General features: G+C 43.6%; 1 protein-coding gene across 1 annotated transcript; it reads right to left on the bottom strand.

Moving 5' to 3' along the window:
• Positions 1-10,192: 10,192 nt before the first annotated feature.
• On the bottom strand, positions 10,193-13,689 carry LOC135716260 (uncharacterized protein K02A2.6-like). The gene is made up of 5 exons (XM_065238947.1): positions 13,666-13,689; positions 12,712-13,560; positions 11,383-12,390; positions 10,786-11,272; positions 10,193-10,458 (listed from the first exon to the last, which is right to left on the bottom strand). Exons 1-5 carry the CDS (start codon positions 13,687-13,689, stop codon positions 10,193-10,195), a joined length of 2,634 nt encoding a protein of 877 aa, XP_065095019.1.
• Positions 13,690-15,797: the final 2,108 nt, after the last annotated feature.

The raw sequence follows: 15,797 nt of genomic DNA, 5'->3' as shown, positions 1-15,797 counted from the left end.
TTTGCGAAAGTTTGGTGGCCCTGAAAAGGGCCGTTTTGTTGGGCTGATGTTGTTGACAATGATGGAACGGGCGACCTTGTTGGACGCTTATATAGTAGAACAGAAAATATCAGAGGTGTCAGATACTCGCATACGTACGTTAAACTCTTTCTTGATAATGTTGTGGCCCTGAAAAGGGCCATTTTCCCAACGCGCTCGGCGTAGTTGCCCTTACGGAGCAGACGGTGAATACGACCGACTGAGAACTGAAGCAGCTGTTCATTCCATGACGGCGGCCCAGTATACCGGAGCACTGGCAACAACGCACTCGGCGTAGTTGCCCTTTCGCCCCCAGGCTCTGCTTCCGCTGCTCTGGTACTGCTGCTCTGCTGCTCTGCTGCTCTGCTGCTGGGTCGACGATCGGATAGACAATGATGGAACGGGCGACTTTGTTGGACGCTTATATAGTAGAACAGAAAATATCAGAGGCGTCAGATACTCGCATCTGATGTCTCGGTTGGAGAAAGTATACCGTGCGGGACCGAAATCCGTACACCTAAGCACGAGAGAATCATTAACGGTCAATACTAAATAATGCTATCACATTATGCTCTGTATCACATCTTTTTCCTTTACATTTATCTTTATTTTTCCAATATTTGCAAACACCAGGTCTTAAAATTACCTTCAATTATTAGAAAAAAGGATTTAAATTGCACATATCTTGAATCAAAATTCGTACAGCGTTTTACGATTGAATCATAATCCGTACAGTTTTGAATCGAAATCCGTACACTGTGTTGAGGATGAATCAAAATCCGTACAGTCATGAATCAAAATCCGTACATGAATGTAAATCGATCCAACTCAATGAAAAAAAAAACGTGTTGCTATCTTGAATAAAGTATTTTTTTTTTGTAGTTGCTTGGCTAAGAGTCCAAAACAGCTATATTCGTTTAAATACACTAGTTTACAGCATATTTGAACTTTGTACGCTGATGGTCATTTCCCATGTAAAATCGTGCGCTGAATCTAAAAATATAGTCAAAAAAAATCTCGGTAGGATAGTTTTGGAGATATAGGGGTAAGAGAGGCATAGTGAACAGGTGGGGCATAGTGAGCATCACGCGTGCTCCAGCTTGGACTTCCGGCCGTTCAGAACAAATTTGTTGGCTGTAGGATCAATATCTTAAGGATATTGATCCTACTACCAGTTGATTTGTTTCATGCAGTTGGAGATCCAGAGCCAAAGTACGGGATGCTCACTATGCCCCGCCTGTTCACTATGCCCCTCCTTCCCATGGCTAAAAAATGAAATCTCACGTTAAAAAAACTAAAACACAAATATCTCTGGCTGCAATGAAGTAATATTAATTATTTTAACGCCAAATTAAACGTGATAAAATTTTATTTCGATCGTTATAACACTATTTTTCCGTGAGAGTAATGGTAGAACCACCATAAACATTTTAATTAACATTGCTTAAAAACTTAGCAGAAATTCAATTTTTCTTAGGAAAACTTAAAAAACAAACTATTAACTAACAACAATACCATCAATCTCACTGACAATTGATGTTCAATTGATCGAACGAAAAAATTTCTTACCTCTAATTTAGCGTTAAAATAATTGATATAATCTCATTACAACCGGAGATATTTGTATTATAGTAATCAAACTTGTTTAAAGTGAATTTTCATTTTTAGCTGTATCTCAAAAACTATCCTACTGACATTTTTTCGACTACATTGTTGAATTCAGTGCACGATTTTACATAAGAATCATTCTTCAAAGGTTCAAGTTCATTTTTTTTACTTTTACTTTTTTTACTAATGATATCAGCGTTAGATTAATTGATGCTCCAATCGATTCAAAGGAGAGGTAACTGAATTCTTTGTATTTAAGAAGGTAACTGTTCTGGATTTTTATGCTAACTAATATCATGTTTAAGGATTAATTTCTTCCAAATTTTATTCTATACCAGTGCTTTGGGTTAAATATTCTTACTGGAGTTTTCCTCCGATCAAAACTTCGAGGTTTTTGAAATTTGACATGTGATAACGTGCAAGATGCGCCATACTTTGGAACTCCACCAACCCACTGGTATCAAGCGATAAATTAACCGGTTCCTAAGATGGTAGCCCTATAATGGCGGATAAGTAAAAGAAAAATACAACCATCTTAGAAACCAACAAAAAAAGACAATGAACTGACATCAAGGATTAGTTTTCGTTTTGTGCATGAAAATTAAAAATGGTAAAATAACGACTATAACTTAATTTAATTTAATACGTCAAGAGAGTAATAATCATAAAAATACAGATCTTTCATTGCTTCTTTTCCACAGCTTTCTTCTGCTTCTTCTCCATTGTTACCATTGCCTTTTCAAGTTATAATGCTTTCTTGCTTCCAACCCTAATAAAAATAACCATAATAGAGAGCTTAACGACGTGTTCGGGGTATCATCCAAACCATTTGTGGGAAAGTTTACCCATCCGGGATAAAGTTCGTTCATGGTATCGTTTATTAGGGAACTTTCTTTGCTCTTCTTCCTTTTCTTCCTCCTCTTCCTCTCTCGCTCAACCTTTTTCTTTTGTCGTTCCTCAATCCTTTGTTTCTTTGCGTTCTCTTTATCAATTTTCGCCCGCACTACTTTCATGTGTATTTCCGGTCATTCCTCGCTGGTAGCTGGGAATGCTCTCTGGCCCATTTCTGTCTGCTCTCTGTAAGGGAGCATCCAAAAATGACGTAGCATATTTTTGATCAATTTTATACTCCTCCCCCCCCCCCTCGTAGCGTATTTGGCTATATCCAATACATGGCCGGTCACAAATTCTGAAACCCTCACCTCCCCCCTCAAATGCTACGTCATTTATGCATGGTCCCTGATTTGTATATGCGTGTTGGTGATATCCTGTAGGGGAGCTGCGTTGTTTTACTTTTCGGCTGGTTCTTGACGCTCTTCATTAAAAGATATTAATAATATAACGTTTACAATACGAATAAAATAAGAGAGTAGCGATTCAATACGGCATCTCTTATGGTGGTGAATTGAACGGCAAAATCCCTGGATGCTTCTCGGTAAGATTTCTCCGCACGCATCATTGCCACAGTCTTCTCCAAATCCTCCGGCGTGTATTTAGTTTCCATGATCTGCTGAAAAACATTAGATAAAGTAGAATCGTCATTAGTGATGCACAAGTGTACGGATTTAGAATCAGCTGTTATATATGGATCGAAATCCGTACAGTACTAATTTTGATAAATAAATACCATATGAACGATCCATTGCTTAGAATTGAGATATAAAACGATAAACACTTACCTTTCCGATCGACCTTCAGGAAACTACTTGCAAAAATCACTTAAATACGCTTAACAACTGGAAGTAAATCCGAGACATTTTCTTAGAAAATCGTTAAGAACTCAACCGATTGACAGAAATGCCCGACACGTGATAAGGTTTTTATTTTTCTTATTTTAATTGCATGTTATACTGCTTAATTGTTGAAGTAAACATCAAGCTGATGCATGAATGAACATGAATATGTATTCATGTATAATATTTACATTGTTATGATGCATATAAACAAACAAATTCAACAGGGTGTACGGATTTCGGTGCTGTACGGATTTCGGTCCCGCACGGTAAGAATATAAAAAAATCAATCGATTTTCACCATCTTTAGACAATGGTTTACTTTTAACCATTTTTCAATAGTTAACAGAATGAAATTAAAAGTTTTGTTACACTTCATCACATTTCATGTCATATTTATAAATTTTTTTAGATAAGCAGAAATTCTTAACTAATTAGTATATGCTTAAACATTGTATTTATTTGTGTGTGTCTTAATTAAGAATAGAATTGAAGTATTGTTTCGATTTGGTTTATGTCATAGTAAAGTTAATAGTTTCGCAATGCTTTTTGTATGTGACCATGAACTGATTTATATGTATCAAAAGTTTTAATTTGATAACATTGGTGCACATGCTTTATTTGTTATGTATTGAAAAATATTGAAAAATCCATTGATAAAATTGATTAAACAATAACAGCTTGCATGATTAAGAATCGAAATTTTAAGATGCATGCGACCATAGTTCGCGTTTGGCTTTCAACGTTAGCAGTTCAGCTCGTGTCGTGCTGTGAGTGTGCATTTTTTCTTGCCTTTGCTTGCTGCGTGCTGGCGTTCCACCTCCCGGACGAAAGGCGATTGTCAAATGTTGTGCGTCAACGGCGCCGGTGGTGTAGTGGTAAGCGTGATTACCTCTCACCCCAGCAGGCCTGAGTTCAATCCCAGTCGGCGCCGCCGGGATGTTCTGAGGCATAACATCTCTGATCACGCCTTCCTTCGGATGGGAAGTAAAGCCGTTGGTCCCCGGTTCATGAGTTGATGGGTCGATAGGTAGGGTCCAGGTGTGGGAGCTGCCTTCCTGGCACGTCATTCCTGCTCAGCATGGAAAACAAGATCGACGGAAAAAAACAAACCAAAGGAAAAAAAAATGTTGTGCGTTGAGGTTGTGTTTCAGAATTGCAATCGAAGTGTGCCTTGGCTGCTTTTAGACGCGTTTGTTTTCAGTCGCTGGAGTTGTCTGTTCTGATTTCGACGTTGGTTGCAAGATGATTCGGCCGGTGTGCTGCGTTTTCCACACTGTGTACTGGTGAACTGAAGTCGTTGTGTCGTGAGTGATTGGAAATTGAAAGTGGTCGCAGTCCTTTTTTCTCTCTGCTGATATCCCTCTAGTCGGAGCAGCAAGAGTGTGTTTAGTGGTTGTTGGAGGTTTTCGCTGCGGAGGACGAAGGAACGACGAGAGAACTGTTTTTAACATCGGTTGAAGAAGTAGCGACAGCATATCTATGGCAGCTCTTCGAAATCATCGTGATTTCATGGATTCCTTTGCAACATATCGGGTAAGATCTTTCCTTTATTGTTCTCTTAACTTTCATTCCATTATTATATGAAGCATTTAATACTGGGTACGGGAGGGTCCACTGATTGAAGCGAAATGAATGGGGAGAATGGAAACGCCAACTCCCAGTCTTTAACATCAGGGTTGCTTCCACTCACTTGCTATAAAACAATGGTTTTCTAAATTATAGATCCAGCGGTAAAAAGGTCTTTGTTGAAGAACTTCCCGAATAGCACATTTCCGTTACAATAAGTTGCAGCAACTTGTTTATGACTGATATAAGTTGTATAGAAGTTGCCACAACCGATTTGTGACAACCGTGTTACTAGGGTTGAGACTCGAGCTGCGGACGTTCCAGAAGGTGGCAGCGTAGAAGAACAATCGACGGCCATCAAGAATGCCTTTCCAGAAACAAGCGAGAACAACTTGGGTGAGGTGCGCACCCAGAGGAAAGAGTGGATCACAGATGAAACCTGGCGGAAGATTGAGGAGCGTAGAGAAGCAAAAGCCGCGATAGAGCGGGTGAGAACCAGAGGAGCCAAGAACGAAGCCCGTCAACGGTACTCGGCTCTAGAGAAGGAAGTCAAGCGCTCTTGCAGACCGGACAAGCGAGCGTGGGTGAAGTCCCTGGCCGACGAAGGGGAGAAAGCAGCAAACACTGGCGATGTACGCCTCCTCTACGATATTTCACGACACCTGAGTGGAGCAAGGATGAACCCGAGGATGCCAGTGGAGGACATGACTGGACAATTGCTTACCGACCCCACTGACCAGCTGAAACGCTGGTTTGAGCACTTCGAACAACTTCTTCAAGTTTCGACGGCCAACCAGCCATCAACATCTCGGCACGATCTGCTTAGGGTGCGGCGCATCACTCGCGTCAATTCCGAAGCCCCATCCCTGTAGGAGATTGAAGCAGCTCTCTGAAGCATGAAATCCAACAAGGCTCCAGGGGTCGATCGCATATCAGCAGAGATGCTCAAAGCTGACCCCATGCTATCCGCACAAATGTTGCATCAACTATTCTGTAATATCTGGGACACCGCGACTTTTCCGGCTGACTGGATGCAGGGGCATCTTAGTGAAGGTCCCAAAGAAGGGGGATATGACTGTGTGAGACAATTGGCGAGGCATCATGTTACTGTGTATTGTTCTCAAAGTTCTGTGCAAAGTTATCCTGAATCGGATACAGGAGAAGATTGACGCGACTCTCCGACGGCAGCAGGCAGGATTCCGTGCCGGAAGATCTTGTGTGGACCATATTGTCATGCTCCGCATCATCCTGGAGCAGGTCAATGAATTCCAAGAGTCCCTTTATTTGGTATTCATTGACTACGAATAAGCTTTCGACCGTCTCAATCACGAGAATCTGTGAGGCGCCCTGAGACGCAAGGTAGTCCCGGATAAAATCGTCAACCTCATCGAAGCGCAGTATGAGGCTTTGACGTGCAGAGTTCTGCATAACGGAGCCTTGTTTGACCCTATCCGGGTAGTCGCTGGTGTGAGACAAGGATGTATACTATCACCGCTACTGTTTCTCATCGTAATCGACGAGATCATGGTAGGTGCAATTGACCGTGTACCGAACCGTGGGCTGCTTTGGCAGCCTATCACCATGGACGATCTCAACGACTTCGATTTGGCTGATGATGTTGCTCTACTAGCACAACGGCGCTCTGATATGCAGAGTAAGCTCAATGACCTAGCCGAACGCTCCTCTGCGGCGGGTCTCACCATCAACGTCAACAAGACCGAATCGTTGGATATCAACACGGGCAACCCTTCCAACTTTACGGTAGCGGGGCAAGCAGTGGAGAAGGTCGAAAGTTTCCAATATCTTGGCAGCCAAATAGCGTCGGACGGCGGGGCCAAGAGCGACATAGGTGCACGAATCAAGAAGGCTAGGGCTGCCTTTGCGAGTTTACGAAACGTATGGAGATCCAACCAGATAAGCCAACGCACCAAAATCCGAATTTTCAACTCGAACGTGAAATCTGTATTGTTATACGCCAGCGAGACGTGGTATGTATCAGCGGAGAACACTCAAAAGGTGCAGGTCTTCATCAACCGATGCCTGCGGTATATAATTCGTGCCTGGTGACCTCACAACTGGATCTCGAATGCCGAGCTCCATCGTCGATGTCATCAGAAGCCGATAGCAACAGAAATTCGAGAGCGAAAGTGGAGGTGGGTCGGCCACACACTTCGACGGGGCGGAAACGAAATCTGAAAGCAAGCGCTGGATTGGAATCTGGCAGGACATCGCAGGCAGACTCAAGGGCTCATGGCGGTGGAGCCTCAATAAGGAAATTAAGCAAGTCGATAGGAATCTGACCTGGGCAAAAGCGAGCAGCCGCCCAGGATGGAAGTCTTTCACGTCTTTGCACCGCTGGTGGTGCACAGGACCCTTAAGTAAGTAAGTAAGTTAGTTTAAGCTTTTCAGTTTTCAGTAATTTCTTAACATAAAGTAGCATACTTAAAACTTGAAATTAGCCCAAAAATCAAGGAAAACTATTAATTTTCCTTTAGATTTTGAATCCTTTGATCCTATAGTTGCGGAGGTGTTCCTATAATAGTGTTATCTATTAGAAACCAATGCGTGGCACTATTATACTTATCGCACTAATCACAATTATTTTTTAAATAAATAAACTGACTTAGTTCTTCCACTACTGGCTCACCAACCCTCATGGATAGAAATCCCCTTATAAGTTAACTAATAAGCACTTGTAAAAAAAAGTTAATGAAGATCATGTTTCAAACGAAATGTATAAACGGTCACACATACCATTTATGCATTCTTATAGGACCTATGTGTTTTAAGATCTGCTGATGCCTACGTACACACTTAGAAATAACTACTTTTACACGAGACGTAATCCATATTGGACGTAAATCATAGAACGTAAACAAACATTTCATGTAAAATTAAGTGTTCTCAAACCGAAACATCAGCTAGTCGACGAAGAGAACGTTTGATTGAATTGAATTTCACGTTTCTTTCAACTGATTCTTATGTCAAAAGGGCCGCTTACATGTGTCGGTCTCAGGGAACCGAAATTTACATGTAGTGTGTGTCATAAGGCTAGAAAATGGTGAGTTGACTACCTGGAAGGAGCGGAATACCTAGCCCTGGTCCTCGCAAGTTCCTACTTCACGCCTCCTCGAGTCATATGATAACAAAAGACTACCAGCTGAAACATGGACACAGCTGGGTGGCGTAGCCTGGGCAATGTTGCCAGTCCGGCAATAGCAAAGTGAAGAGGTGCGACGCGAACACTGGCGCGGTAACCATAGTACGGTGATAGAGGAAATGCTTCACCAAACCTGAGCGTCTGTTCATCATGGAGGTGCGGCTCAAAACGGCGTCTGTTCTCCATGTTAGGAGCGGCTGATTACCATCCTAGTGCCAGCGTGGGACTCTAAACAGAGCTGTGCACGATGGTCCCCCGGCGAGACAGGGGGTTGGGGCAGGCCCAACAAGCCGCCCTGGAAAAAAAAAAACAAAGTTGCAAATACTGAAGAAAGAAATACGGATCGGAACAATCGGCACAGACCTACGCGACGAAATAAGGACTACGATTGGAAACTCGGAACCTGGAACTGCAAATCGCTCGGCTTCCCGGGTTGCGATAGGTTAATCTATGACGAACTTCAACCACGCAACTTCGAAGTCGTAGTACTGCAGGAACTTTGCTGGACGGGACAAAAGGTATGGAAAAGCAGGCATCGAGCGGCTACTTTCTACCAGAGCTGTGGCACCACCAACGAGCTGAGTGTAGTATCGCGGCCTCCTCGCTAGCTGGTCGTTACTTCAATGCCCTCTCTATCTCTCTCCCTGCCCGTTCTCGTCTATGCTTTCACTACCTCTTTCACTACCACACCCTTATCAAGGCCAAGGTAACTTAACCCAAAGGTAGTCCTATTTCCTTAGACACAAAGGTTTTTTTGGTAAAGGTATGACTAATATACTACAATCCCCCCCCCCTTGGAATAAAAATGCATTGTAGATTACCAATGTCTTCATTTATTGTTTTATCCGTTTACAAACAGCTTTATCCCTTCAGTGTGAGATATAATCCTCATATTTGCTTGGAGCTTTCCTAATCCTTTTAATAGGTACTCCTGCAGATGTAGAATCACCCTCGAAATCATCAACCTGAGTCTGTGGGGCGACTGTTTTAGAAGCGATCCCATTTGGAGAATACCCAAGATCATTTCTCTCAACTCGCTCCAACACCTTCTTCAAGTGAGCTGAACTGCGTCTGTATTCCTTACCGGATTTTGCTGATTTGATGATTATATCAGTCCCAACTTTGCTCTGAACTATGAACTCCTCATTACTGAAATTCGTATCCAACTTGTTACCCTTTCGCATTCGTTTAGCCAATACAATATCACCCTCCTTTATTTCAGAATGCTTGGCATTTCTCTTTTTGTCTGAATACTCTTTCCCCTTTTGTTTGACAATGGCGTCTCGTTCTCGGACCGAACTATCCTCGTGGAATATCATGATTGATGGAACTTTGCTCCTGATACGTCTTCCAAACATCAATTCCCCGGGTGACTTTCCTGTTGAGGGATGATTTGTCGAATGATACGTCAATAAATAATCACGTAGTTCTTTCCTCCAGTCCAAACCCAACTCCTGGGCAATGCGAAGGCGTTTTAGAATGGATCTGTTCTGGCGTTCCACTTCTCCGTTGGATTGTGGCCAATAAGGGATGGTATTCAAAAATTTTAATCCTGTTGATGCACAGAACTCTTTTATTTCCGCACAATCAGCACTAAACTGAGGAGCATTATCTGCCTTAATGACCGAAGGGACTCCATACCTACCGAACATAATAGCCAACTGTCTAATTACATCGCTTGAAGTAGTGGATTGCATTTCGCTAACTTCAATGAACCGAGAGTAATAATCGATGACCACAAACAAACTTTGTCCCTCCGGTAATGGACCAAGGAAATCAACGGCCAAAGTATGCCATGGATAAGACGGAAGCTGGCTACGGGTCATTGCTTCTGGTGGATCTGGGGCTGCCACAAGCGTGCAGGCCACCACAAATTTGACCTCAGATCCAGAACAACATGTGAAAAGGGCATACAAGCTTTTTGTAAACAAACCTTCTTATGCCCTTTTCTCACCACCCATATGACACCAACGCAAACCTTTAACATCACCGGGTAGGGGAAACTTTCCCCTTCCCGATGATATTGCTGGTTTGCGTGGGCAACCCTCGGTTGGTGAGAAAAGGGCCTACAAAGGTTTGTTTACAAAAAGCTTGTATGCCCTTTTCACATGTTGTTCTGGAGATGGTTCTTCATCATCGATATTCCAGGGTGACCATCATGAGCAGAAGACAAAACCCTATTCCTAAGGGATTTTGGCACTACAATACGATCTCCTCTAAGCAAAACATCTTCAAACTGACACAGCTCATTTGTCAGCACCCGATATTCAATTGGCAGGTTATCTTGCGTACCGTTGAACAGCTGTTCTAATATGTTCTTGATTTCAGAGTCTGATTGTGAAGCTTCTTTGATATCATTCCACGTGAGCGCTGTCGAAGAAAGAGCAGATATCGTTATTTCTTGAACCACTATCTCTTCATTCGCGTCAAATGGTCTGGGTTCTAGTACAGCTAGGTGGGAAAGAGAATCAGCCACATTTTCCTTACCAGCGATATGTATAACTCTGTAGTCAAACGTTTGCAGCCTCAAAACTCAGCGTTCGATTCGCGCGCAGGGCCTGGAACGTTTTGCATACAAAAACGATAGCGCTTTGCAATCAGTCATGATATCGAAACTTCTCCCTAGCAAATAAAACTGAAAACGCTCTACTGCCCAGACGATAGCCAGCGCCTCTTTCTCCGTCTGGCAGTACCTACGCTCCGTTTCGGTCAGCGATTTGGAGGCAAAACTGACCACACGATGTTCGTTATCCTTGTTGAACTGAACCAGCAGTGCCCCAAGCCCATGCGGACTTGCATCCGCAATAACGGCAGTTACGTCTTCTAATCTATAGAATCCCAAATTTTGAGCATTGCTTAAAACCGCTTTTATCTCATTAAAAGAGTCATCCTGTTCCTTTGACCATTCAAATTTGACGTCCTTTGCTAACAACTTCAGTAGCGGTTGATCTGTGGTTGCCAAATTAGGTATGAACTTGTTCATGTAGTTCGCCAACCCAAGGAAACTGCAGAGCTCCTGTTCATTTTTAGGCTCCCGGAATGATAGCAAAGCTCGTATCTTCGAATCCGATGGCCTGATCCCTTTATCGCTGATTCTGTGTCCAAGATACTCTAACTCGGTGACTCTAAACTGACATTTTTCCCAATTGAGGGCGACATTGCGACTTTTGAAATGGGACAACACCTGAAACAGTACATTTATCTAGCAAGGAATCATCACATACAAAATAAAATAACACAAATTCGATGTTATTTCATTCACTTTTATTATCAAAACAAAACTTGTTACATTACCTCATTTAGGCGAACATCATGTTCCTCCATATCTTTGCCTTCGATGATGACGTCGTTGAGGTACCAAGCTACTCCCTCGCATCCTGACAAAATCTCATCCATCGCTTTTTGGAAGAGCTCCGGAGCCGTCACCAACCCAAATGGCAACCGTTTGAACCGGAACAATCCTCGTCCTGTGATGAAGGTGGTAACATCTTTGGATTCATCTTCGAGTTTGATTTGCAAGAAGGCCTCTTTGATGTCAAGCTTGCTCCAGACCGTACCTCTACCAAGTCGCGCAATGTGGTCATCCACCACCGGCATAGGATGATGCTCTCTTAAGACCGCTTCGTTTACACGACGAAGGTCAAGGCATAATCGTACTTCACCGTTTGTCTTCCCTACCACAACTAGCGGCGATACCCAGCTTGTCGGCCCTGTTTTCGGCTCAATAATGTCACGCTGAAGTAACTCGTCCAACTTTTTGTTGACAGCTGCTTCCAGAGGCAAAGGCAGTCGGCGCATGGGTTGAAAAACAGGTGCAAAGTTGGGGTCAACGTGAATGAATGCTTCTACGCCCTTGATCGTCGAAAACGGTGATGACAAATCGTTGACTTTGTTGATATTCAACCCAACTTTCAGAATGCCCAGTTGTTTGGCAGTAGTGTCGCCTAGCAGACAACGCTGGCCACCTTCGACCACCAGAAATTCCGCCTGAGTTCGGCTTTTTCCCACCTCTATGTCAGCAACAAAAGAACCCAAAATTTTCAACGGATCATTACTTCCATAAGCCTTTAGGATCCTGGTACTTCCTTCCGTAGATGACTGCAACAATACCCGTTTATCCTTCAGTTTGGACCAAGACGCTTTGCTGATAAGATTGGCGTCAGCACTGGAGTCTACCAGCATTTCCAATTCAACGCCACCGATGTCGCACGTCACAACGTTGCTTTCGTTGCCCGAGTAGAAAGCATAGTATACTTTGTCCTGTCCAATCTCCTCCTTGACATTACTACCATAGAGGTAACTCTAAGACCACTGGGTCCCGAAGAAAATCATTATTATTTTTGGCTCACTTAGTACCAGAACAACGGTCCCAAGCAGTCCCAAGCTATTTCACTCACCCCTCCATGTTCTGCATGAATCCACACACCCCTGATGTTATCTGTCAAACTTTCATAGCGAATCAAAACAAACATAGTGTAGTAATAGAATTTCAACTAGAATAGGGTACGTTAATCGTTTGCTTGGGACCAATAGGCTACTAAAGTGGTGAGCCAATTTAAAATCGTTACTTTCGTATTGATTGTTGTTACTACTGTCCTCACAAGTTGGTTGCTCATTCTGTACCGTTCGAATCTGCTTGCCACCTTGATCCGGAAGTGGTCGTTGCTTCTGTTTGCGGCACAGTCGTTCAAAGTGTCCATAAATCTGACAATTTATACACTGTTTGCTACGAGCTGGGCACGCTTGCGACGCGGCCACATGACCTACACGACCACAGTTGTAGCACGCATTATCCCGCATTGGCTTGAATTTCACCGACGAAGCTTTAGACCTCGTAAATCGTTCTTGTTTTGTCTGACCCACTCGACAAATCTTCTGAGGGGGCTCGTTCGTATTCATTTCTTCGATTTGTTGATCCACGCCTTCCAACGAGATTCCGAGAGCTTCAATATAGGCGAAAAGTAGATCCTTAAGCAAAATTCTTCGTCTTACTTCGTTCGAACTGCATCCCTCCACCACAGCATCTGTTAAGTAGATCTCCGTCAAAATCGCTTCAATCTCCCTTCCATATCGTTCGAAACCGCATTCAGAAACTTGCTGCTTCAACCGAATGATGAAATCGGCAAATCTCTCACCGGATTTTTGTCTTAGCTGTCGTAGCTTGCGGCACTCCGACGTCGTTTGGTGACGAGGCTCAAAAAACTCGTCGAGCTTTTCGACTGCTACATCGTACCATTTCGGAACGAGCAAGACTATCGGCATCTGGTCACGATCCTTCAAATTCTTGAAAACGGTTTGTAACGCTGGTCCGCCTAGATGCAGTAACTTAACCCTCATCATTTGCTGGTCCGTAATACCATACGCTGCGAAATAGCATTCCAGCGATTCTTTCCAGGATCTCCATTCTTTTGCCAACTTGCTTGTTTCAATCTGGTTGCACCTGAAAGGTGGTACCGGACGTGATTCTTCCATCTGAAATGGAAACAAACACAAAATTTCACTTAGCGTCTCTGCACAATGTCTACGCACCGATTTCTCTTTTTTTTTTTCAAAAAAACACTGCTCTTCTCAACTCACTACTACCTCAAGCTCTGTTTCCATTGAAAATCTCTCCCGATTTCATTATGCATGGAAAATTTACATAATTTTCGCATTCTGATCTCGCAAGGGAAAATCCTTTCGATTTTCGCCACTCCAAAGTTAACCTCTTCAGTTTTAACCTCCACGTGGAAAATCCCTTCAGATTTTCGCCTATTTTCCAACAAACCTACATAAATTCTGTCGTTTCATGGAAAACCCTTACTGGTTTTCACAAAATTTCAGGGAAATCCTACTGATTTCCGCTATCCTCCGATTCAATAACATTTTTTTTTTCTGACCATTTCTCAACCATGGTGCTGCGAGGCAAATTCTTGGAATTTGCTAAATCACGCCACTGCCGTAGCAACATTTTCCTTTGTCCGAAATTCCAGGATTGGACAATCGTCTCCGTGTTTTCTTTATTATTTAACATTCAGCACGAGTTTCACCGACAGTCAAATATTTCAGCATTGTATATTTTTCACAACTCAGCATTATGCTTACCATTTTCTTTGAAAATTAATCCCACCAAGTCGCCAGGTTGTAGTATCGTGGCCTCCTCGCTAGCTGGTCGTTACTTGAATGCCCTCTCTATCTCTCTCCCTGCCCGTTCTCGTCTATGCTTTCACTACCTCTTTCACTACCACACCCTTATCAAGGCCAAGGTAGCTTAACCCAAAGGTAGTCCTATTTTCTTAGACACAAAGGTTTTTTGGTAAAGGTATGACTAATATACTACACTGGGAACCGGCTTTGTAGTGCTGGGTAAGATGCGCCAACGCGTGATTGGTTGGCAGCCGATCAACGCGTGGATGTGCAAGTTGAGGATTAATGGCCGTTTCTTCAACTACAGTATCATTAACGTGCACTGCCCACACGAAGGGAGACCCGACGACGAGAAAGAAGCGTTCTATGCGCAGCTGGAGCAGGTGTACGACGGCTGTTCGCAACGGGACGTCAAAATCGTCATCGGCGACATGAACGCTACGGTAGGACGGGAGGCAATGTATAGACCGGCAATTGGGCCAAACAGCCTGCATGCCGTATCGAACGACAACGGCCAACGATGCGTGAACTTTGCAGCCTCTCGGGGTATGGTAGTTCGAAGCGAGGGGGGCGATACATCTAAATCTCAATTCCAGATGCTCAAAAAATCTCACACTAGCGAATAAATCTTCGAAAAATCTTCTTTCATTTCTCGTATCTACTTGCATCGCGCATCATCTTTTTGCAGGAAATCTTCAAAATCGTGATAAATCTTCTTTCTATCTACTCAGCGTACGCGCAGCTAGCCACAGCAAAACACAATATTTCCTGCATCGTAGATAGAGTCGTCCCCCTCGGTTCGAAGTACCTTTTTCCCCCGCAAGGATATCCACAAAGCCACCTGGAGATCACCTGACCAACACACAGAAAACCAAATCGAACACGTTCTAATCGACGAGAAATTCTTCTCTGACATTATCAACGTCCGCACGTACCGCAGTGCGAACACAGATTCGGACCACTACCTAGTTGCAGTATGCATGTGCTCAAAACTCTCAACGGTGCATAACACACGTCGAAGTCGAACGCCGCGACCCAACATTGAGCAACTACGGGACGCCGGAGTTGCCCAGGACTACGCGCAGCAGCTGGAAGTTACACTACCCACGGAAGAGCAGCTTGGCGCAGCTTCTCTTGAAGATGGCTCGAGGGACATCCGTTCAGCCATAGGTACTACTGCTGCAGCGGCACTAGGTACTGCAATCCCGGACCGAAGAAATGACTGGTTTGACGGCGAATGCAAACTGTTAGTAGAGGAGAAGAATGCAGCACGGGCGAGAATGCTGCAACACCGCACGAGATTGAATGTGGAGCGATACAGACAAGCGCGGAACAGACAAAACTCGGTTTTCCGAAGGAAGAAGCTTCAGCAGTAAGACAGGGATCACGAAACGATGGAAAATCTGTACCGCGTAAACGACACACGGAAGTTCTATGAGAAGCTAAATAGTTCGCGCAAAGGCTACGTGCCGCAAGCCGATATGTGCAAGGACTTGGGCGGTAACCTTCTCACGAACGAGTGTGAGGTGATTGAGAGGTGGAAGCAGTACTATGACGAGCACCTCAACGGTGAAGCAGCAGAA

The sequence above is a fragment of the Ochlerotatus camptorhynchus genome, unplaced genomic scaffold, assembly GCF_037179485.1.
Source record: "Ochlerotatus camptorhynchus isolate MF236.1 unplaced genomic scaffold, CSIRO-AGI_Acam_v1.1 ptg001181l, whole genome shotgun sequence".
NCBI lineage: Eukaryota > Metazoa > Arthropoda > Insecta > Diptera > Culicidae > Ochlerotatus > Ochlerotatus camptorhynchus.
This window is presented reverse-complemented; position numbering and strand designations above follow the sequence as displayed.

Bases quoted from the DNA above. Each gene is read 5' to 3' on its own strand.
- LOC135716260 (XM_065238947.1), bottom strand. From the start codon at position 13,689: ATGGAAACAGAGCTTGAGGTAGTA. The intron at 13,561-13,665 runs GTGAGTTGAGAA...TTTCCATTTCAG, and splicing joins AAACAGAGCTTGAGGTAGTA to ATGGAAGAATCACGTCCGGT. The intron at 12,391-12,711 runs GTACAGAATGAG...CAGTGGTCTTAG, and splicing joins GTGGCAAGCAGATTCGAACG to AGTTACCTCTATGGTAGTAA.